Source organism: Alexandromys fortis, unplaced genomic scaffold (genome assembly GCF_014885135.2).
Source record: "Alexandromys fortis isolate MF-2015 unplaced genomic scaffold, M_Fortis_MF-2015_v1.1 scaffold_28, whole genome shotgun sequence".
Taxonomy (NCBI): domain Eukaryota; kingdom Metazoa; phylum Chordata; class Mammalia; order Rodentia; family Cricetidae; genus Alexandromys; species Alexandromys fortis.
In genome coordinates this window covers 10529304-10552810 of record NW_026067901.1, presented here as the reverse complement: position 1 = coordinate 10552810, position 23507 = coordinate 10529304, and the positions used below count along the sequence as shown (strand labels likewise).

The window sequence follows — 23507 nt, the reverse complement described above, 5'->3', positions numbered from 1 at the left end:
CGTGTTTGACTAGCGTGGGCCCTCATCAAATGCCAGGAGTGACCTAGATTTGAGAGATGTTGAGACCCACTGGCAGAGCAAGAGGTGTGCTTTCTTCCAGATCCATGCTAATCTGAACTTTGGTTCAGGGAGTGATTCTGCATGCATTTCAGAAGTGGCCCTGCTTTGCATTTAAATATCATTCATCTATTCATGTGGTGGCATTTGGAGAAGGGGACACGATGGCAATGCCAATCTGCATGGAGAAACTCAACAGAGGCGAAGGCAAGCACAGGTGCTTCTCAGGGCCAGTGGCTCCTGGCCAGCCCTGCTGGTTCCATCCATCCCTCTGACAGGGGTGTGGCCGTGCCACAGATGAGCTTTGGGCTTTGGGGCTCAGGCAGCCTAGCCCAGCACCTATCTGCACCCTGACTAACCACAGAAGCTTTGAACATTGGCCAGAGCTGCACCTGCATGCATATTAAGGCAAGACGCTGGCCCTGCCCAGGTGTGTGGGCTGCTCACTGTAGTGACGATTCACGGGGCCAAGCCCCCACGAGAGTATCACACGCTCAACAGTTTGCTCTCGTAGTTGGTGTTCGCTGACAACCCACTCTGCCCTGGGCATGGATCCAACTGATTTGTACACAGTGACTCATCCTTCCACAACCCCCCTGTCAGGTGCCACCATGGCCCCTCTTTTCCAAGCAGGAGCTGAGTCACATAGCATTTAAACAATTGAGCCCGTGAACGACCAGCATGTGACGGAAGCTGGTGACTTCTGTGCCCTGGGGATACCTGCTGGGTACTCATCTGCTACTGTATTTTCTCTGGGCTGTTATTCCCCACCCCAGGGCCACCTGACCTGTGGGCCTGCTCCATCCCCTTGTACAGCCTTCCGGGAACCAGGTGATCTGAGTGAGAGTTGAGGGACCTGTGGCTTAAAACCCATTCTAAGGAGAAAAAGGATGACATTAGGACACCCACAGTGTGGCTTCTTTACAAAGAAGCCCTCTAAGGTTTAGCTAGCTGCTGAATCCCGGGACCAACGTTAGTTGACCATGGGGTGTACATGTAAAGACACACTTGTGCTGATCCCCAAAGGGTCAGTGAGACTACTTCTTCCGCTATGCAGACAGAGAGAACACAGCCTTCCCTGGTCAGAGCCGGAAGCCCTCTGAGTTGCTCCCGCCTAATTGGATCAATCTTTCAAACACCCCTCAAGGGGCTCTTGAGTCCCAGGCAGATGGGGACAACCCTGATGAGGGTCTCCCATAGATTAACTCAGCTTTCTTGAGTCATTGATTTTGTCGGGGTCCGTTCATCATGCTGACATCTGGAAAAACCTTAAATAAATATTTATCATTCTCAGAGGGACCTGGCTTCCGGCGAGGGCGTAGACAGGTCTGTTGGAACTCCCGCAGGCTGGCCATTTGAAGGCAAGAGCTCTGTTGCCCTCTGGGCCGCATCTGGGATGCCCACAGGTGCTCACCATTGATGGAGTCCCTTCCAAAACTCTCAGAGACTAAGGTCTGCCTGGGACTACCTGGAGGAAGGGTTGTTGATTCATTCACCTACCCACCCAGCCTTCCTCCCTCTCTCCGTCTCTCCTTCTCTCCCCCGACCCACCCTCTTTCTCTCTCCCTTCTCCCCTTCCTCCCTCAGTCCTTTTCTCCCTTGTTCCCCTTTTCTCTTTACACCCTCTCTTCCCACAGCTCTCCACCCTTGCTCTACTGGGGTACAAAGGAATCTGTGGGTGTAACCCAGGAGGAAACCTCAACCTACAACCTTCAAGTCCATCTGCTCCACAGGACAGACTCAGTCACCAGGGGCAGGCCCATTTCTGCCTCCTGGGTCATTGTTGTTGTTCCCTGATCACCTACCCTGGTAGCCTGCCTCCCACTCATGCCCAGTGCTACCCGTGTCCTAACTGGCCTCCTGAGGACAGCCTTTCTACATGATCTCGGGGATTCCGTACACCTTACCAACATCCCTCCCTGCTCAGACCCTCTTACATGCTATCTCTCTTCTTGAGACAGCCTACTTTGGCCTCAACATCTGAGCTGGCCTCTGGCCGCCTCCACCCATCTTCTTCAGATTTGTTCTTTCCCAGTCTTCCTCTTGGCTGGTGGTATGTCCAGAGACCACCTGACAAGGGTCACCTCCTGCACCTGACTCCTCATATTTATGTATTACTTCCCTGACCAATGAGGCTCTCAAACATGGCTGGTGCATGGCCTCCCTGCCCAGTCTGGACTCAGAAGTCCAAGACATCTTAGGACCATGTCCAAGGCTGAACATTTGTGAGGCTCCTGGAAGGCCCAAGGGAGTAGGAGGAATCGTGAGAGGACCAGACTGCCTTTCCTCCCCAGCATTCCCAGGGCATGCAGTCAAGAGGTTTGGATTGGGTAGAAGATGTGTGTCTAGGAGCTGAGCCAATAAGATGGTTGGAGAAGACAGGAAGAGGAATCCCGAGGAGGAATTTGTGCATGGGTGTAGACTGGGAATCGCTCTGGGGTTCGAGCTTCTGGTTTGGGGACTACTGAGCTGGAGAAAGGCATATTGAACAGGTGAGAGGCAGATACGAGTCTGGAGGAGAAATCAGAGGTCAATCCTGAGGTACTTCTGTTTTATACTAAGGGTTGGAAGAATTCCTAGAAAGGGTTAGAACAGGCCAATGGACAGAAAGACATGACTCACAGCTCCTGTGCTTGATACTAGAGTTTGATTTGCCATGCTCTCCCAAGTCCATGGCTACACACTGCACCTGCCTGTCCCCCTTTGCCTGGGCATGCTGGGAGGGCCCGCACTCTAGCGCTTCCTAAGATTGCCGTCCAACTTAGGCCAATCTGCCACTCTGTCCAAGGTGTGTGTTGCCCATGGATGTCTACCTGACATTAGTGCAGCAGACTCCTGGCTTTCCCACCATCCACCTAATCAGCTGTGGACTTCTCTTCTTCAGAGGGTGTGTAGAAGTCAGAGAAGTGAGCACCAGTGGATGAGTGGCATGTGCTCCTGCATGGAACACATGCCCTGTGCCCAGCCTTGGGTTCCCATCTCTGTCCCATTGTAGAGCATCCTGCTTCCTCCCACACCCAGTGTGAGCATCAAAGCAGATATGGAAGTTCCTCCAAAGTGCAAAATGAGGAACAAACCACAGGTTCCTTTTTATCCGGCCCGCAGCTCCTGGATTGCGCTCTCACAGCGGCTCAGAGGGTTCACCTCCCACCTGGGCTCTGGGAGACCAGAGCGGCTTTGAAGCATTGTGGAGGAGGCCCAGCAAGGCAGCTTCTTGGGGCACTCCTTGGAGCCTGGGGTGTGCTTTGAAGGTACAGAGATTTGACTACCTTATTCCGTCTTTTTTTTTTGCATTAATAAAACTTGAGGTAGGAAAGAAATTTAACACAATCCAACACTGACAGCTGAGCTCTCCCATTTTCTTCTCATTCTGTAAGGGTTTTATTTTTAATTTTTTTTTTATTTTTTGGAAAAAATCAAAATGAATTATGATTAATGCAGTACATATTAAAACTTTTAACCTGGTACCTTTGTATAGTAAAAAATGTTCCTAACATATTACATTTTTAATCACATGAGTTAATTACTCTTTAGGGAGGCCCTGAGAGTTCTGGAAAGGAGGGCATTGCAGATTTCAAAGAATGAGACAGAAACTGTCATTTTAATGAGAATGCAAATGAGGATCTTTAAGGTTCAATGAAGGTCACAGAAGCTTAATCATCAAATTACTGTGGTCATTTATTGCCAGTAACAAATGAATATTAAAAGCTATTGTTTTAACAGATTAGACCTCCAAATTATTATTATTCCAAAATTTCCCAGGTGCCTGAATATAATTTAAGAATTATTAATGTTGGGACTCTCTTCAGACTTGCAGGCTTCTCTCCAGGGGTATTAGTCCTGGAAAGATGTGGGCTATCTCTCTCCCCAGATATCAACTGCGGGTTCTTCTCACTGGTTCTTCGACACTGTGGCTAGGTCTGTCTGCTGGCCCCTCACGGGATCCTATTCCGTGTCCTCAGGAGTGTCCTCGTAATGCCCCACTGTGACAGCACAGCCACTGAGGAGGTGGGAGCCGAAGAAGGATGTGGAAGACACCAGCACAGAGGCATTGTGTCCTGGCCTGTTCCTGTCACACTCACTTCTGTTGTTCCGTGACAGCCCAGGCCTGGCATACCGCAGGCTTTGTGGTACCAACTCGAGGGAGGAGGGAGGCCTAAGTGAGCGCATGTCACATGACCTTCCTGGGGTGACAATAAGTAGCATCAAGTCACTCCATATAGGAGAGAACAAAGAAAGGATCCTGTCCGAATCCTGCCTGGTGAACCAATGAATGTACTAGGGTTATTTCCAGGAACATGAGTGGCCTAAAAATACTACACTTGGAAGCCCCAAACCAATCAATCCTTCCTTTTCAAATACCCTCAGGCAGGAGTGGAGTCTTGTGATGGACTTTTGAACATCTTATGGTCCCCTTGTGAGTCTCGTGACTTTTTTTTTTTAACCAGAGAATGTTATTTGATCTCATGAGGGTCTCCTGCAGGTCGCCACAGTGGCTGTAATTCAGGACTGAAATGACTGCACAGCTGTCTTCATCTCCGAGGAAACAGCTATACCACAGTGTGGGGCTGGTGCAAGGTGACCGTGTGGTACAGCCATTCTCCCCTCCTGGCCTTGGATGTTAAAGCGAGCTCTTCCTCTCTCCCAGCACAGCAGGTGGATCCCATTGTGCTTCTGGTACCTGGCAGGGGCTCAGACCCCTCTGCTGGAGAGCATCAGGTGCAAGGATGCTGACTCCCTAGGGAGATCCCTTTCTGGCTTTTCTCAGTTATCCTTCACCTCTACACAGTGGATCCTCAAGTGGGAATGTATCTTTAGAAATGAAGATCATTGCAGGAGAGAAGAAGCTTAGCATTAGATGCCCTAATGTTAGCTAGAGTGTGTGCCCTTCCACAATGTCAGCACCCCGGAGTTTGAGGCCTTCTGCATCCAAGCTGTGCCCATCCTGATCACCGAGGCCAAGGGTATAGGAGGGTTATTGCTTGGCTATAGCTGACTGATGGTTCCTTCTGGGGTATCTTGGAGATGGGTATGCTTTTGCCTGTTTAAAGGTTGCACATATACCTGGCATCTCTTAGGACTGGTGGCTCCCAACCAAGGCTCTGGCAGATAGATGGATCTGTGCATATGGGGCATGAGGGCTAAGGCCCACTGCTTTCCTCTTCCATCCCTCCCTGGCAGGGGTATCCTCATCCTGGGGCTTGGGATTTTATAGGTAAAACTGGGATCCAGGGTCTTAACCAAGACTTTCTGAGACTAAGTCTTCCTGCAGATAAGGGAGACTGACAGTGTTAGCAAGCACTTGAGGCATGGGGGCTTGGGACCTACTGTGGGCTTATGGCACAGGGGCATGAGGTTTGTTCTGGCAAATGGGAATGCTGTTTGGTGGAGAGGTGAGTTTCTGCCTCTAGGAAAATCCTCACCTCCTCCCCTTCCATGCCAGCCTCCCCCACCGAGCTGTCTCTCTGGGGTTTGCCAGGCTCCCAGGACTGTGCCATTATCACTGCTTCTGTATCTTCCACACCACAAGGAAAAGTAATTAAATGTAATAGATGCTGAGGCTTCCAAAATCACATTATTTAGGCGCTGCTTGCACACACACACACACACACACACACACACACACACACACACACAGGCATGCTAAGCTGCACATAATTAATAGATTTATTTAAATCAGCCTCCGCCATCTGTATTCAGCAAGGACGAGTGCTTTCTTCTCAGGCCAGCCTACGTTGGAACACCTCAGCCTTGTGGGAGAAACTGGGAGGCCTCAGAGGAGCCGGTGGTGCTAAGTTCCAGGAAATGGCACCCAACAGGTGTCATTGATGTGGTGTAACCAGGGCTACCACAAAAGAGTTCCCACAGGGAGACCTGATCTGGAAGTGGGGCAGGCAGGGCCATGGTGCTATACAGGCTGGCCTAGGAACGTACCCCATAGGCACACACTAGAGAGGCAAGATGTTCCTGCCCTTTTTATCAGTTACTGAGGCCAGTGGCCCTGGCCCTGTGCAAACTGTGGGTCTCTGCCTTCGGCATTTGACTTGGATCTAGGCTGTGGCTCTCTGTTCTACCATACTCCATACTCTCTCTCCCTCTTCTCAAAGTGCAGAGACACTTCCTGGTGCTGGTAGCTGCATGGGGGGGGAGGGGGCAAGAGGTTCCAAGTCATCGTTGGCCAGATGCTAGTTAGATGCTTGGGAGTGGTCCTCCTTCTGAGAGGAAGGTGGCTCTGCAGTGGGGGTGGGAGACATGGCTGAACCACAGCCTGGCAGAGGAGAGTTAGTGATTATAGGGCATGCCCCTCGGGGAACCCAGCTCCATCCTTGTATCTGGAAGGGGATAGCTGTCTCATTGTGACAGATCCCAGCTGTTGGAAGAATCCTAAGGAGTCAAGTGCAATGTCACAGTTTGGAGCACTTCTGGACATTGAGGGTGATCGCATCCTGGGTATCTGAGCTCTCTTGTTGCCTGCAGCCCCCCCCCCCCCCAGTGTGTTCAGAAAGAATCTGACATCAGGTGCTTCTATCAGAGGCTCTCTCCCATTTGTTCCTAGGCTGAGCTTAGCTCTGTCTTCACAGAGCCTGCAGCCAGTGTGGGTTTCCTAAATGTGATGGAAATGTATGAGCAGCAGGGAGGACGATGGAGGATGTGAGTTCTAGTCTTGCTAGACTTCCAAGTTCTGGAAAATTGGGATGTCCTGGTAAAGGAGATTATGCCTCCCCGCCTGCAGTAGGGGCAGCTTGGTGCTGTCATAGTGTCTCAGGTAGGGAACCCATAGAGAAAATGTTTTTGTCTCAGACAGAACTGGAGCCTCGGGCTCAGGTTCTCCTGTGAAAATGTAAGTGCATGTTCTACCCCTCCCTGCCAAGGTTGCCAGAGGAACTGGGCCCTTGGAAGTGGGTGGAGAAGGCAGTGCCTAGCTTGTGCTGTTGCCGTGGCTGCACAGCCCCCTCATTCAGCACGGCTACATGTGGTCATCCTTGTGGCTGTTCCTCATGGCACAGGAAAGTACCCTGTTTTGGGTCCAGTGCCTAGAGGTGGCCAGGATGGAGTTGGGCTACTTCCTTGTCCCCGTGGCATGGACTTTTAAAAGCTGGAGTGACCCACTAGATCCTCCATATCCCTCCAGACACGTCTATGAAAATAGCCAGGCCTGCGTTATTGGCAAATCTTTTATCCACTCTTGGCTATGGCTTGCAGGAACAAGATCGTAGGGTCCGTTGTGCAGAGGGGCAGTTATTTCTCCTGGATTCCATAAGAGAGCCAGCTCCAAGCATAGGCAGAGCCCTTCCTGTGCAAATTCTGGGGATAGGAAGGCTCCCAAGACCCAGCCAAAGGCAGAAACAGGGCTGATCCCCTCCTCAGAGCCGTGCTCAGGCTCACCAAGCAGCTCCTGCGAATCTGACTTCCCTCTGGGTCCTCCATGGCTTCTTAGGGAAGCCGACAGACATGCCAAGCGCCACAGCTCCTGGAATCCTGGCTTTACCCACATTTCCTCCCCACTTGGTCCTTGAATTAAAGGAGAAAATGACACTGAGTTTATTCCTGGACAGAGGGAAAGCGGTCTTTTTTTAAAGCTCAGCATACCCATCACGCGTGTATACACTTGGCAGAGCCTATTGAAGGAGGGGGAGGAGCACGGGGTCTGGGGACTCATGCTTCGTGACATCACCAGTATTTAGGGTGAATTATGGGCCAATTATGTCTCCCTGTCAACAGCATGTGCCAAAGTCTTCTATCCAAGTACTTAAGACTTTGAACGTATCTAAAGAGGGTCTCTACAGTGGGGATTAGGGTACAATGAGGTCATCAGTGCAGACACTAATCCAGTGTGGTTGGTGACCTTGTAAGATGAGGCCATCAGAACAGGGCCAGCCCCCGGGAGGTGACCTTGGAAGGACACAAGAGCCAGGGAGAGGGGCCTCCCTTGACCAGCCTGGTTCACTCCTTGCTCTGGGATGTCCAGCCTCCTGTGGTAGAGGAGATAAATTTCTATTCAGCTTCAGCTGCCCCTCTGTGACATTTCACCATGGCCAAGAACCACCCAAGGAAGAAGCATGGGGGGGGCGCAGGGAGTGCTGATCACAGAGTTTGAATTTCTGGAAGTCTCCTGAATTAATGACTCAACTTCAACCAATGCTCCACACACAAGCTCTCCAAGGTCATGGTCATTCACAACCCCTCCTAGATACCAGGCATCGTGGCTGTTCTCAAACAGATGGGTTACCTCCAAATCCATAGCAGGGGTCTAGTCTCAGTGCACCCCCCCCTTCTAGGGGGGAGTTTTCCTAGCAGAAGCCCTTGTTGCTTATGGGAACAGTGACCTCCATTTCCCTCCACGCCTTTGCTGGATTCTGCACATTAGGAGGATAAGTTCAGACTCTCGGGAGCAGGGAAGGTGACGGGAACTCCCAGATGGCTAAGGAGCTGGCCTGCGCCGATTCGTTCTCATTCAGCACCATGGTCGCAACATCCCAATATAGTCATTATTGCGTTTTCGCTTTCTGTAGCCGCATTATAATGCGAGCTTATGTTCAATTTGCTGGGAGCCAGCAAATCGTCGCCTGCTTTTGCTCAGCACACCCTCATTTGCTGCGTGCCCTAGGTGTTTCTTAAAGTCTAGGTTTTACACATAGACAAATTAAATCTTGTTTTTGAATGTGTCCCTCTCCAGAAGCGACATAATGTGTTTTAATAGCCGTCGCACCTCTCGGGGCTCGGAGCTCACGATCATCTGCATTTTCAAGCAGCACATTACTTACAGGGACATGTCCTCAACGCCAGTAATGAAGCCAGTGAATGGAGTGGGCTCTGTGCGGGGCCTCCCTGTCTCTCTCCTGCCCCTGCTCCTTGGAGGCTGGTGTCCATAAGAGTTCTCCTTTTGTTCTCTGCATTTTTAATTCATCCCACTGCCAGTCAACCCGCGTGTGCCTTCGTGTCTTGCCCATGGGGCACCCTCAGGCAGGAGAGGGGCCATGTCGGCAGGTGCATACAGGTGACAAAGCCGTGTCAGTGAGTAAACCAGGACAGGGAGGGGTGAGGATCAAGCCCATGAACATGGGAGGGTAGCGGTTCCTGGACCAGAAGCATGCAGAGTGCCGACTGTGTCAGACAAAGGAGAGATAGTCTGTGCTCAATTGGAGCAGGTGCCACCCACCAGTGGAGTCACAGCCCCACCAAATGAATCTACTAGAGGACTAACTAGAAAGTGGTGGTGCTCGGAGGTAAGCCTCTAGAGGTCATTTAGGTCACGTGGCGTGCCCTAATAGTGGTGCCGGTACCCTAAAGAGGAAATGTGAGAACACTTCTATAAGCTCTGTTTCCACCGCGTGAACACCGAAAAATGACAAGGGTCCTTCTGAGTCCCAAACAGAGAGCCTCCTCAGGGCCATGGCCAGGACCTTGTGGCTGGCCGTGAGACCTTCAGGACTATCGGTGGCTTGGCCTGTGGATCTTTAAGACAGCATGCAAGCTGACATGGACAGTGGGCATTCCTGCCGTCTCACTTGGGCCAAGGCAACAGAGCTCAGATGCTGTGACAGTTGAGCGGTGACTGTGACATAGCCCTACGGCTGCGAAGACATCTGAAGAGGCCACCCATGAGGCTTTGTGATCCAAGGCCTCTCCAAGGGCATCGGGGGCTTCCTTACTACTCTTTCTGGACTTGCTCTTACAGAAGCTCAGCTGTGGACACGGACTTGACCATGGAAAATACAGGCTTCCTCTTCACATGCTTCAGAGTCCTCTGTTCTGGTTTGGCAGCTTTGTGCAATGAGATAACAAGTGTGGCAGAAGCAGGGGACCACAAGGGATGACCTGGGGAGCCATGGGGTTTACAGTGGCAAAACACATGTCGCCTGTCCCATCAGGAAAGCAACAAGCCACCCGAGCAAGAGGGTCTGCGGGCTAATGACATCACATGAGTGTTACCTTCTTCCTTCTCCATGTTTCCGGGATGTTTTCCTGGCACACCTATCCAGCACACTTGTCTACAACATCTTTTCTGCTTTAAAGAGAAACTCGCTCAGCCTATGGCAAATCCAACTCAGGACACACAGAACACAAAGCTTTTCCTGCATCTGGGCTGAGTCTCCTTGTCTCTGTGACCCCCTCTTTTCTTCCTCACTCCCTGTACCTTTGCAGATTATAATATCCTGGGGCCTCTCCAGGGGAGAAGGCTGTCCCAGAAGTATGCAGGCTGCTGGCTAGGGAATGTGTGTGCGTTGGGGGAATCTCAGCTTCTCCCCAACTAGGTGGCAGCCAGATGTTTCAGGCCACAAGCGTGACTGAAAGTAAACTCAAGCCTGTTGTTCCTAACTGATCTGCCCTCTTGGGGCCAGGACACTTGGCAGCTCCTAACCAATCATCCTCGCTCTCTCATCCTCCTCTCCCCAGTGTAAGGACTGAGATGATTGACTCCTCCACCAGTGGGATATAATTGCAACCCACAGACCACATCCCTGTTAGAAAGTTCTGGATGCTAGCGGGCAGGAGTGAATTACTTTTGCAAGCTGAGATCCCCCATGGATTTTAAAATCAATAAGCTATTTCTGATGCTCAGGACAGAGGCGCACGGTGGACTTGAGCTCCGACCTCCTCGGGAAGTGGATGTTCTCGCTGCTGCCCAGGACTGAACCAGCTGCCCGCACTCTGGGAAAAAAAGTGACATGGGGCCAAAGTCATTTCCATTCATTGCTGCATGGTAAGGGGAGGGGTCCGAGGGCAGTGGCTCGGCCCGTAGCTTCAGTGTCCAGCTCCAGCCCAAGCTTGAGGACTTGGGTTCTCTGTGCCTCATTTTCCCTTCCTGAGGATGAATCTAAGGCATGGACTGATCGCGTGTTCTATGTCCTCTGCTAGTTCCTGTCATATAGCGAGCCCTAAAAGATGTCAGCTGTACAAACCACCATTCCTGCTAACTCCTTCTAGAGAAGGGAACCACAGGATGACTGGTGGGCAGCTCTACAGACTTGGCATAGCAGCCCGTGACATAGAGGGGACAGCCTTTCCAGTAGACCTGTGTCTCGGGAGGAAATGCCAGGATTCCATTTTGATGAGGATCCCAATGGTAGGGCTTTAGGACCCTCTAGATTCTGTTTATAGAACCCTTGACTCTACCTGCTTTTCCAGGACTTTCAGAGGGCCGTCTGGACCACTATAGAACCTGGTTACATCAGGTGAAGGTGATTGGAACCTGGTTCTCTACACTGCTTTTCTTGGACTCATCAGCCACAGAGAAGGGAAATCCTTGCAAACATAGGAGATGCTCCAGGACTTTGTGATTTTGCTGCTTGATCCCTCTCCTGGTATTGGGGATGTCTGGATGCATGGCATACTAGAACCTAGGGCAGCTCTTACAGCAGACACTGGGTCCATATGCTCCCCTGCAGCCAAGTGTTGGCCCTTGACCTTCAGCCATTTCTGACATTTAGCCGGAAGTGCAACTGCCTCTCCTGGATTCTCAACCTAGCCTTTGCATGGGTCCTTTAGGTTCTGCAGACAGGTAGCACACCACTATCCCGGGGTTCATCATGTTTCCCCATGGGGACAACAGTGGGCATCTATGCTAGAAGGAAGATTGGCTCTGAATGTCTGGCCTCACAAGTAGCTTGGGGATCAGCATTGAATCCACAGGGAATGTGAGAAGCTGACTTGGGGTGTGTGCAGGAGTCTCTTCATGTGAGATTCAGGTGATGTCGTCACTGTTCCTGAAAAGTAGGTGCTAGTTCCCAAAGGAACTCAGCAGTAGCCTTTGGGGACAGGTTCTTGATTCTGCAAGGTGCGAAGGGAGTCAAAGACACGGAGCTGCTGGAGCTAAGGGTGCTGGAGTCTTATTCTTATAGCTACCCTTCAGGCCAACCTGAACTGCGCTCACTCTGGGAGGAGTGGCGAGCTGCCTTCCTCAAATGACTATATGGCATGTGTTTGACTCACCAAGCAGGGTGGTGAGGTAACAGGAGTTCCAGTGGCCATGGGATTGATCTCAAGGGCATGGTCACTCTGCCATGCTTCCTTCATGGCTGCTTAGCCTGACTTTTCTGCAGGGCCAGTTGGGACTCCTCATGTTCCCTGGCTATCAGAGTGCAGGGGGCTCACTCAGTTGTGAGCGTAAATCCAAGGCCCAGGAACTAGCATAAAGAACTCCACGCCCTTCTAGGCTGCAGTGCATTGGGTGATGATGCTGTCCCAGTTTCAGGAGTGGAGAAAGATCATCCCCTGTGATGTTTAAAGAAAGAAGTTTTTTTTAAACCCCAGATCCACTAGTCCATATCCCTCTGCTTAGCTGCACCTACCTATTTGTACTGACTTTGGACAGAATCTACTGACTCCCCCTTCAGAAGAAGCTTTGAGGAGTCCGCTGAGAAGTCTTGCTACTCCCAGGTCCTTGGTCCTGAGCTCTTTCCCAATCTCTGAAGGGTTTCCAGAGCCTGGCCCCCACCCAGGCCCGAGATTAACCCTTAGATACCTGCACATTGCTCTTGGCACAGAGCTTGCCCTGCAAGGCAAACATTGCCCCAAGCACTATCCACTTCAGGCTGTAGTCTTCCTTTGGCAAGTCTAGATTTTACTTCAAGAATACTCCTTTCCTAGGTATATCCAGGGAAGGTGAGTGGATGGGTGGGAGAGCTGATGGATGGAAAGATGGAAGGGCTGATGGAGGATGTATAGAAGGATAAACAGAAAGGAGAGTAGATGGGGAGATGGGTTAGTGGACTGATGGGGGTTGTGTGATTTCTAGAGCAAACAAATACTCATCCCAGATAGGGTGTTAGCCACAGTCCAAAATGAAACAATTTCACTCAAATCTAGTTTATTGAGCCAAGAAATTCCCAGGAGTTGCTTACAGGACAGTGAGTAACTCAAAAGCATCTGTTTCATCCCAGCACAGGAGATAACCTATGAAAACTACATCCCTGGAGATACCTACCCAACTTGCAGGTTGCTCCACCAGAGAGTCTCCTTTTCCCTGGTGATTGTTTGCTGCTTATATAACTTCCTGAGCTTCCTGGCCCTTCCTGAGCTTTGTCGATCTCCCATTTCCTCCCTCCAGAAGGAAATGATGCAGTACAGATGGAAAAGGCAAGCTACACAACACTGAGTGCATGAACGGATGGATGGGTGAGTGGACTGACAGATGGATGGATGGATGGATGGATGGATGGATGGATGGATGGACAGATGTATGTATGTATGTATGTATGTATGTATGTATGTATGTATGGGTATATAAATGGACCAATAGATTTGACAGTTGTGTTGATGGAGGGTAGATGGATTAGTAGACTGGTAGATGAATGGATGATGGATTGACAACTGAATGTGTTGTTGAATGAATAAATAGATTGGTAAATGGACAGTTGTGCTATGGATGGTAGACAGGTTAGTGGGATTTATGGCTATGCCAATGGATGGACAGATGATGAATGAATGCATAGATGGATAGATAGATAATAGGCAGTGGATGGATGGGTAGTTGAGATGGTAGATGGATGATGGGTGAGTGGATGTTTAGATCAAGTGATTTATCAATGGAGAGATAGTTGGTAGATGGATGTTGGGTGAGTGGATAGATAGATGGATGATTGATCAATGAATACATGGTTGGTAGATAGACAGGTAGATGGGTAGATAGGTGAAATGAGTAGAGAACTGTAGGAGCCTATGAAGATGTTTTATCTTGGGATAGGACACTGGCTCCTGTACTTACACAAGATGGAAAGAAAGGATGAAAACATACATTGAAGCTGACAGTGTGGTCTCTTCCTGCGATAGCCAGAATGCCAGTGATGAGTCTTATGTGGGACTGAGGGGATCAGATAGGAACCTTCCCAGTGCCAGATCAGACATCTCTGGTCCCATTGCCCTCCCAGCTCCTCTCCAGCTGAGCAGCAGGGAAAACGCTCACTTTTCTATCTGGGTGATAGAGGCTTTGTGACACTACCCCGTGTGTCACAGTTCACCTTAACCCCCTGCTTCCACCTGTGGCTTTGTACCTACCCTTCCTTCCACCCCATCTGTGTTTTCTCCTGCCACTGTGGGCACACCTCACTAGCTACTTCAGTGAGGTCAAATCTATTATACTAAAAAAAATCTGTAAGGACCACGTCTCTCTCTCTGTGCCTAAGTGAGTTCACTTAGGATATTATCCTCCAGCCTCATTCATTTTGTATTAGACGTCAGGATCTTTTTTTCAAAGATGCCTAGTATTCCCTCACTTATACCGGTATTTAATACGTGTGGTAATGCAATGTAAATGTAAATTTGTACAATAGTATACAACTCTCTCACACATACATCATTCTCCCTTGATTCATCAATCTGCATACAAATCTGTGGGCTCCAAGGCCAAGTCTGCATCTTGGCTGTTGTGAGCAGGGCTTCAGACACATAGGAATGTTGGCATCTCCTTGGTTACCTGATGTCTTCCCTTTGGATATGGATCCTGAACTGGGACGGCTGGGTCCTACAGAAGGTATGTGTTCAGTTTGAGTTTCCTTCATAATGGTTTCCATAATGACTATACTAACACAGTCTTGAGAGAAAATTTAAACTACAAGAACGGAACCATGTCCCTCCCATCCTCCCCAAAGATGCTTTGGGGGCTTAGCCAACCTGAAGGTGAACCTAGATACCACAGATTGAGAAACAATCTTGGTCAGTAGGTGTCTAAGCCAGGCTCCTGATGGGTCTTGGTGTTCTTTGCCTCTGTGCTCCATCTGTAGAATGTTCTTGGGGATATCAGGTGTGTATAAGTGGGTGCTGACTTCCTCCCGACTTACCCTACCCATAATAGCTGTTGAGATATCATGTTTCTAGAACCTTTTGGGTAAAAGGAGGGTGCAGAAATGTTCCTGGAATTTTGTTTAGTTTCATCAATGATCAACGGGCAAAGACTTTACTCCTTTCTGCATGCTGGCCTCCCCCTAAGTCTGAGAAAGACACCACACACACACACACACACACACACACACACACACACACAGTGCCGAGGAGGTCAGGAGTGGGTGGATGGATAGGGAAAGTACAACAAATGTTTACCCTACGGATGCCAGCACCTTGTGGTTGAGATGCAAGGTTGCAGGGAAGCCCATGGTCTCCAGGTAATGCGGCTTTCAGAATATCCGCGTGGCTTTCTAGAGAAAGTATGGTGGCAGACACTTGTATGAACTTAATAGGGATGCACAACGACCTCTCTGCAACGCAAACAGCCACAGATGTGCACATAGGGATATACCTAGACATGTGTGCATGTATGAGCACCAAATTAAGTATATCTGCATATTTGGTACACACAAACACATGTGAGCATGCACAGAAACTTGTGACCGCATACCTGTAGACATGCATATAGATAAAGACACTTTTACTAATGAACGCATGGCTCATAAGCTGCTTGTAAGCAACCTAGGTAGCCTGCTGGGCGGGAGCAAGTCAGCTCCTCATGTTCCAGTCTTTATACATCTAGATGTCTTCATGGGTCCCTCCATGCAGGGCCCGGATCTCTGAGAGGCTCAGTCTGTGCTGCAGTGACTAAGATGACCCATTTTTTCCACCTCAAGGCTGCAGCACTTGCTTGGGAACTCATTTTTCCCATGTCACCTGCTGCCCCCTAATTCCCTGACCTGTGCCCATCGGTGCCTCCCAGGGCCAGCCTATACCCCTTCTCTTCTCATCCTGCCTCCCCCTGGCTCTCTGTTCAAGTTGGTGTCCAAGCCACGCCCACTGTTTCATTCATTCATTCACTCACTCATTCATCCACATACGTTGTGTTCTATGCATGGTGGGTGGTGTGTGTGTGTGTGTGTAGTGTATACACATAAGTGTGCAGATGTGCATACCCATGTGTGTGCGCACCCACATGTGCAAATGCCAAAGCCAGAGCAGGACACTGGGTGTCCTCTTCTATCCCTCTCCACCATACTGCCTTGAGAAAGGGTTTCTCAGTGAACAAGAAGCTCACTGTTCAGGTGGCAAACTCTAGGAATCCACCTCTGTGCTTCCAGACACACTGGGCATTCAAATTCAGGTCCCTCTGCTTGTAGAGCAAGTGCTGGTACCCAAGGAGCTGTCCCCGCAGCCCCTGTGCACATGCATCTTTAATGATGAGTTTAGGGCTCCGTGGTTGGCTAGCTGCTGGACTTTTTCTGAGACTTGTCTGCGAGCTGGTTTTAAGACTTGCATAGCAACAGAGGGTTTACGGTCCCATTCCATCCGTGGAGCTTCCCAAAGAAGAGACCACTGACTAGAACCACGGAGAGAAAGAGAGAGACCTGGTATTTTACTGTTAAGATTTTGCCGGTTGAAGGAGATTCTTCCCAATTTCAGGGCTCAGTGCCTCTTTGTGCATATTCTTCAGGCCTCGTCTGCATCTCAAAAGTCTCCAGGTTATCTCTTCTTCCCTGTGATTCCTTTCTCTGCTGGAGCCCCCGGTCAGCTTTCCCTGTGGGGGTGGGTGGAAAGGTTCCTCCAGCTGCTGTTAGTGACAGATGCCCTCTGTGAACAGAGCGGCCGGTCAGTACCTTGGTACCTTCTCTTTCCCCACCAGCATGGGAGGACACTGCTCTGCTCTCAGGGGAAAGCCAGCAATCTCGAACAAAAGCCCATTATCGGTTCACCTCAGATTTGATAGGTCAGAACTGACATACTCTTCTATTCGATTTTCCAGGGTTTCATGGCTGCTTGGCTCTGGGTCTGCCCATCAGATCTGTTTAGAATATAGCAAGCCCTTCCATTTCTTACCACTCCCCCCTCTATGTTCTCTTTTCTGACTTCACAATTTTTAATAGGAAACTTGCACATATGAGGTATCCTCTCCACATTGTAACACCCCCAGGCGTTTACTTTGCTTCTCTTCCATAGGCTCCACACTCTTGGCCTGATAGATTCTCCACCCCTGGCCTAAATGAGTGTTTCTGCACATTCTACCACATAAGACCTGACCCCGGCATCTTAAGGCGTGACCACAACATTCCTTTTAAGCCTCTCGTTTTCTGGCTTTGTGTGATAGCTACAGTGTTTTCTTGTGTTTTTAGCATGATGGAATTTAGGGTTATTATGGTTCCTTTATTCTTTCCTGAATTATTTCTGTCCTCTTGGAGTTAGATGTGGAATGTGTGTCTTCAGCCTCTCTTATCTAGTTTGTCCTGGCTTTCTGGAGACACCTGGTGATCCCATCTGCCAGTCCATGTTACATGGGAAGGGGAGCTGGAGTCATACAGCCAGTGGGCAGTAACTGGTTGGTATGCAGGATATAACACAGTTATAATTTGTCAGCACACGATAAATGGTCTGCGTGCAGTGACTGGTTAGTGCCTGTAAGGGGCCAGAACTGGACAGTGCACAGCAATGATCGGGGTGTAGAATTTGCCAGCGCACAGCGAGGGACCAGTACGAAGTGACTAGTCAGAGGACTGCCTGTGTTCTCTGTAAATAGAGTGTAGTGTTTATAGATAGGCCTCTTTGGAAGTGGGCATAGAGTCTAAGAATGGACTGGCCTGGTGAATTTCACAACCAGGGCACTCTGGTGCCCAGACATTTGGGCTGCGTTGCGTAGAGGTACTCCCTGCATCCCACCCCACTCCACACCAGCTGTGTATGCAGCCCTGACTTTTCCACGAGGGCAGAGGTCATGGGCATAATTGGCTAACTGCTTAAGTCTATGAATAACCTGTCTTAGAATAGCACAAACATATGCAAGATTACCAAGAAAACCAATTATATTAAATGCAGTTATCAAATGTAAAAGAAAAAACCCATTTTGATACAAGGGTATGTTTGCGTCTTTATTAAAGCATTACATAAAAAGCCTAGCTGTAGAATGACTGTAATTTGAAATAATGGTGAACATAAGCAATGTACTATGATAGCCATAGATCTGTAACTTGATATGAAAATACCTGTGATTTCTATTGGTGACAAAGCCACAGTAACAACTAAACTATTGTGTTTACTGCCCCCATGCCTAATTAAAGGCAAGTTCATTTTTGCCTAGAGACATGTAAAATAAAATACCTCTTCCCCCACCTGAGTTCCTGTGCCTGGGGCATATCGCATGTAGGGACTGTCCCCTCTTTGGGCAGCACGACATGGTTTACTCAGCTAACTTCCCTGGCAGCAACAGTTTCTGGGGTACAGAGCCTTGATCACACAAATCCTCGGCGAGGCGGCTCTTTGGCTAAGTGCCCTTCCATGGGCCAGCTGGAGAGACCCCTTAAATGGTTCCAACTCTGGCATTCTAGGTGCTATGGCTGGAGGAAGGGGCATTCCTCATAGCCCCCTTCTTCTTCTCTGCCCCCAGCACCAGGATTTCCCTGGCTTGCTAGCTCTTGATACTCATTCTCAGCATCGTCACAGTCTTAACGACTTTTAAAGGGTCTTTTCCTCTGTGTCCGCTGCACTGGTCTGGTGTCCCCTCCTGAGGCCTGTGGTGGCTTCCTCTATTCAGCTGCTGGCTTAAGCTGAATGCCCCATGGGCTCCCCTGTCTCTGTACAGTGCACCTGCTCCTCTGGGTGCCAAGCATAGGCTGTTTCTCACCTGTGGTTTCTGCAAAGGGTACCAGCAACACTGCCTGCCAGCTCAGTAGGAGAGCTTGGCACCTGGGGGAGGATGCTTCGGGTCCTTAAAATTGGAGATACACCCATTCTATCCAGTGGGTATGAATTCATTGGTGGGCCATGCATTTCTTTAGGAACTTTCTTCTCTTTTTATAAATTCAGTTTACAGAAGGATCCTTCAAATGGTTAGTTCTTTTTAGGTAGTGATCCGTTTTCAGGATTTCAAATAATGTGTGCCTGATTGGAGACAGAGCAAATGTCAGGAGTGGGGCCTTCTCTCCTGGTTGCTGTCTTTTGGGGGTCAAGTCTCTGTGTGTGATGAGCACCTGCCTGACTCTGAGCCCTCTGAGGTGGAGCTCACTGTTCCAGGTGCAGTGAGTAGGCCAGCGACCTTGGCAGAGGTCAGACTTCCTAAGATGGACGGGGCAGGATCCTGAGGCTGCTGTGTAGATGGCTTTGCTGGAAGATGTATGGGAATATATAAATGGATGGGGTGGGGGCAGTTATTTGATGGAGGGGCTCCAACGAACTGCACAAGAGAATGCCCAGTCTCTCCTAGGGTAGATCTCCTATGGTAGATCCTGAATCGTTCAGTTGCTTGACTGGTGCAAGACTGGGCCACCTCTTCAGGTTGGGGGTGAGGAGCTCTGACTAACTTTCTCTCTCTCTCTCTCTCTCTCTCTCTCTCTCTCTCTCTCTCTCTCTCTCCTAGATGTCTTCTGGGGTGGGAGAGGGGTGTTGGCAGCCAGAGAGACAAATTACTTCCGAACAGCTCCTCCTCGGCTCCGGTGTGGGCATAATAGAGTCTGGTCAGCAGACAACATCAAGTTTGGTGCCCAGGCAGCTTTACCTTTAATGGTGCTGGTCACCCGCTACTATAGGCCTCAATTTCCCCAAGTGCACCCTAATAAGTTTTATCTGTCTGACCTCTAAGAGCCCTTCAGAACTGGCCTCTTTTCTTGCATGCCACCTACACACTTGTGCAGAGAGGGAAGGAGAGAAGGAGAGAGAGAGAGAGAGAGAGAGAGAGAGAGAGAGAGAGAGAGAGAGAGGCCTTTAAGTGAAGCAGGTGAGCCCCAGACTTCACACACACACACACACACACACACACACACACACACACACACACCACTCCTGAGCGACACACAGAAGACCAAGCACAGGTCCCTGGTTCCTATTCAAAGTCCTGCCTAAACTGGGCATTTGAAATTCTATTCAGACAAAAGTACTTTCAGGCCTACCGTGCTGGTGCTGGTGTTGTTAGCATGGAAGGACCCTCTAAAAAAGACAGCACTGCCTCCAGCTCTGGGCCTCCAGACACAAATGCCGGCTCTTCCTTGCGGAAGAATGGAGGCGGCAGCAGGGAAATGCCTGCTGGCTTCTTCTGGGGTAGGCTGTGTGCATTCACTATGCCTGTGCTATTGGGTGTCCCGCAGCTGGCTGGAGGCGGGCACACAGGAGGCCTAGGATACAATGTGATGGGGAAGGGTGTGCTGTTTTCAAACCCCTCGGAACCGCCTACCGAGAGCAGCCTCCTCTAAACCTATCTAGTTGCTCGTCAGCCCGCCAGTGCTCCTTCTGGTTCTGCATTCTTCCGAGGACCTGGGGTAGAAAGGGATTGGGGGCTGGGCTCGCTTCCCCTACTCAACAGAGCCAACCCGGCCGCTCTGCAGTGAGGCCCCAGCGCACCTAGGTGGAGCCCGACCCGCAGTTTTCAGCTGGACCAGCCCCACCTGACCCGCCGGCACGCCAGACGGGGGCGCTGCAGGGCGGCCGGGTCCCCGGGGTCCCCTCCGCGGCCCAGTGCGCATCGGCTGCTCGGCGGCCCGGGCGCTGCACAGACGGCGGCAGGCGCGGGCCAGAGTCCGAGGCAGCGCGGCCTGGCCGCCTGGGCCGACAGAGACCCACACCGCGCTCCCGTTCCCGCCGCAGCTCGCAAAGACGCCGAGCCGAGTGGCGGGCGCGCGCCACCAGCACCGGAGCAGCGGCGTCCCGCGGGCGGCGAGGCGCGCAGCGTCTCCGGCCCCACCTGTCGGCGCGGCCACCCTCAGCGTCGCCCCCGGCGTCCCCAGCCAGCGCGGGCGGCTCGTGGGAAGGCTGGGCCCGGCCTCGTCCCGGCTGCGGCGGCGGAGGCGCGCTCTCTCCCGGCTAGGAGCGGAGGCCGGCACCGTCCCGGGCGAGGGGACCGGCCCGGCGGCTCCCGGGCCGTGCAAGTTGGACTGCGGCGGACTCGGCCCGGCCTCGCGGGCCCCGGCGGCGGCGATGGTGCTGCAGCTCCGCGAGCGGTGCGCAGCCCCGGCCCTGAGGCTGGCCCTGCGCGGCGGTGGCAGCGGCGGCGGAGCGGCCCCCTAAGCCCCCCGCCCGAGCAAGAGCGGGCAGCGGCGGCGGCGGAGCCTGAGAAGGCGGCGGCGGCGGAGCAGCGGAGGAAGGCGACTAGAATCTCTGGCGCGGGGCGACAAGCGATCAGCGCCGGGGCCGCGCCGGACCCCCCAAGCCCGCCGGGCCGTTGCGCAATCCGCGGCCGGTCTGGGCCCTGCTGGCGGCGCGGCTCCGGGGGCGGCGGCGGGGCTGATTCATGGGGCCGCGGCGGCCAGTCCCCCGCGCCCGGGCCCCCGGCGCCCCGCAGCGCGCGATGGTGGCCGAGTGGCCGGAGTGGCGGCCGCCGCGGCCCGAGACTTTCTGCTAACCTCCCCGCCCCCGCCCGCCCCCTCCCCGGCGCCCTCCCTCGCGCCGTCCCCTCCCCCTGCCCAAAAGACACAGATCGCCTCCCGGAGTGGCGCCTCCAGTCGCGGCGGAGCGCGGCGTTGGCGGCGGATGGAGGGCGCGATCGGGCGGCCGCGGCGGCTGCACCCAGCGGGGCGCTGATGCGGCGCCTGGACCTTCGCTGCGCGACTTCGGGGGCGTCGGCCGAGTTGGCACTCCGCGATGCAGCTCCTGAAGGCGCTCTGGGCACTCGCAGGGGCCGCGCTCTGCTGCTTCCTGGTCCTGGTGATTCACGCGCAGTTCCTCAAAGAAGGTAATTGTTCCCGGCGCGCGCGGTCCCCGCACTGCTCGCGGCGGTCCCTGCGCGTGATACTGCTTCCAGCACCTTCCACCACTGCCAGCTTGGTGGGCCGAGGCTCTGCGGGGCTGGAGTGACCAGTGGCGTGAGCCTCCCAGAGCCCAGCGCTGAATCTGCCGCCTCTCGGGGCTCACGGGTGGCACGGGTTAGGCGCGAGCCCGGGCGTACTGGGGCCTGGCGAGCTCCGGTATAGTCCCGGAGCCCGGGCTTATGCCCAGGCTGCAGTTGCCATCCCCTGCCCCGCAAGGCTCGGTGGCAGTTGCGCCTACCCGCATGCCATCGACCCTCGGTAGGTGGCACCAGCGCTCCACTTGGTAGCCTGGCTGAAGCCAGTGCTGAGCAGGCCAGGACTGAATGGATTGGGGGCTGGGGAAGCAAAGGTGTCAAGGGGGGTGAGGACAGCGAAACTGACAAGACCCATGCTACTTTCCGTGCGGAGCTGGGTACCCATCAGACTCAGGCTCGGTGGGCAAAATTCTTCATCACCGTAATGCCCAGGTCCGCGCAAGTTTTGGTTCCTTTGCTCTCCTGGTCCCCTCTAGATTGCAGGGTTGTCCCATCCACTTTTCGAGACTCTGTTGAGACTTACGTGGTACTCACATTGGACTTGTGATCTTACGGTCACAGTAGCCCTTTGGGAATCCCGCCTTTGAGTTAGTTGGTGTGCGCTGGCAGACAGCAAATGGTGGGCACTTTCGGAAACTGCCTGCCCGCCCTTTGGTAGCACCTCTTGGTCTTAGTGCCTCTGGGCACAGCCTGCTAGGGCTATTGTTGGTGTCCTTGTCCACAGGCTGTGCCTGAACTGGCTAGCACTCCCCAGGTGGGCAGGGAACACTGAGCCTTGGAAAGTGCTGGTACAGGTTCCCAACTACTGTTCTCGCTCCGTGTTCCTGAGGAGGAAGGACTTGCAACATTTGGCTGCTTCCTGGCCTAACTAGTGAGTACTTGGACACCGGGAGCCCCCTGGAACCTGGGAGGGCTTATGGCCTGCTGCATATTGTTCTCTCTTGATTTCAGGTGTTACTTTGGAGAAGCTAGCTAGATTTTGCTGCAGGTAGTTGATCCTGCTCAGCTGGAACTCCCAGGCCCTTCTTGGAGTTGGAGGCCCATCTTTCCTCAAGTTTAGGTGACTTACTTCATGAGTGGGTGGTCCTGCCACTGGCTGGGGTCCCCTGCTATTGAGATAACTCTTTCCTGAAAATATGAGTCGTTTCCTTCAGCACCCCCTCACCACCAGAGAGCTGGGGCGGAGGGATCACCTCATGGTATACCTCAGATTTCAAGTCATGGGATCCTTATACTTTGAGACTTTGTTTGGGCCACAAGTTCTCTCCCAAAGCTTTCCACTCTTCTTTGTTGGTTGGGGCATTCATCTTAGGGAAGAGCATGGTATTGAGGTTCCATGGCTCCTCTGAGTTTAATCTAGTCTACTAGAGTTACTATGTTGTAGTAAGCAATTACTGCTTACTACAAAGAGATCCTGGTCATTTGGAGACGTGATCCAGTGAATGGGTCCATTCATTCTGTCTTGCCTGGTGGGGATGAACTAGTCACGGAGTCTTCTAAGCTACTAGATTCTGTCTTTTGGTCAAGAGGGAAGAGGTCACACGGGCAGTAGTAGTGTGCATTGGTGCCTGTGTTCTGAAGTGGAGGGGTATGTCCCCCGAGGGGGTGGATTTGCAGGGCAGCCCTTTATAGAAGCCTGGGTATTGGATGCGGATAGACATGATCATGTCGTGACAGACAGTAGGGTAAAAGAGGAGGTGGTACATACTGGCCATGGCTCATAGGACCCAAAGGCACAGTGTCTTGGAGCTCGCTGTTGAGGAAAAGC

At 52.0% G+C, this 23507-nt stretch overlaps 1 protein-coding gene across 2 annotated transcripts in view; it reads left to right on the top strand.

Moving 5' to 3' along the window:
• Positions 1–23507, top strand: part of Tafa5 (TAFA chemokine like family member 5) — a 198300-nt gene that overhangs the window by 50064 nt on the left and 124729 nt on the right. The window contains exon 1 of one of the 2 annotated variants that reach the window (XM_050130684.1): positions 21393–21628. The exons of the other annotated variant lie outside the window; for it this stretch is intronic. Within the exon in view, the coding sequence (XP_049986641.1) occupies positions 21538–21628 (91 nt within the window). The 5' untranslated portion in view covers positions 21393–21537. Of the gene's footprint in view, positions 1–21392; positions 21629–23507 lie in introns of those variants that run through there. 2 annotated transcript variants of the gene reach the window in all.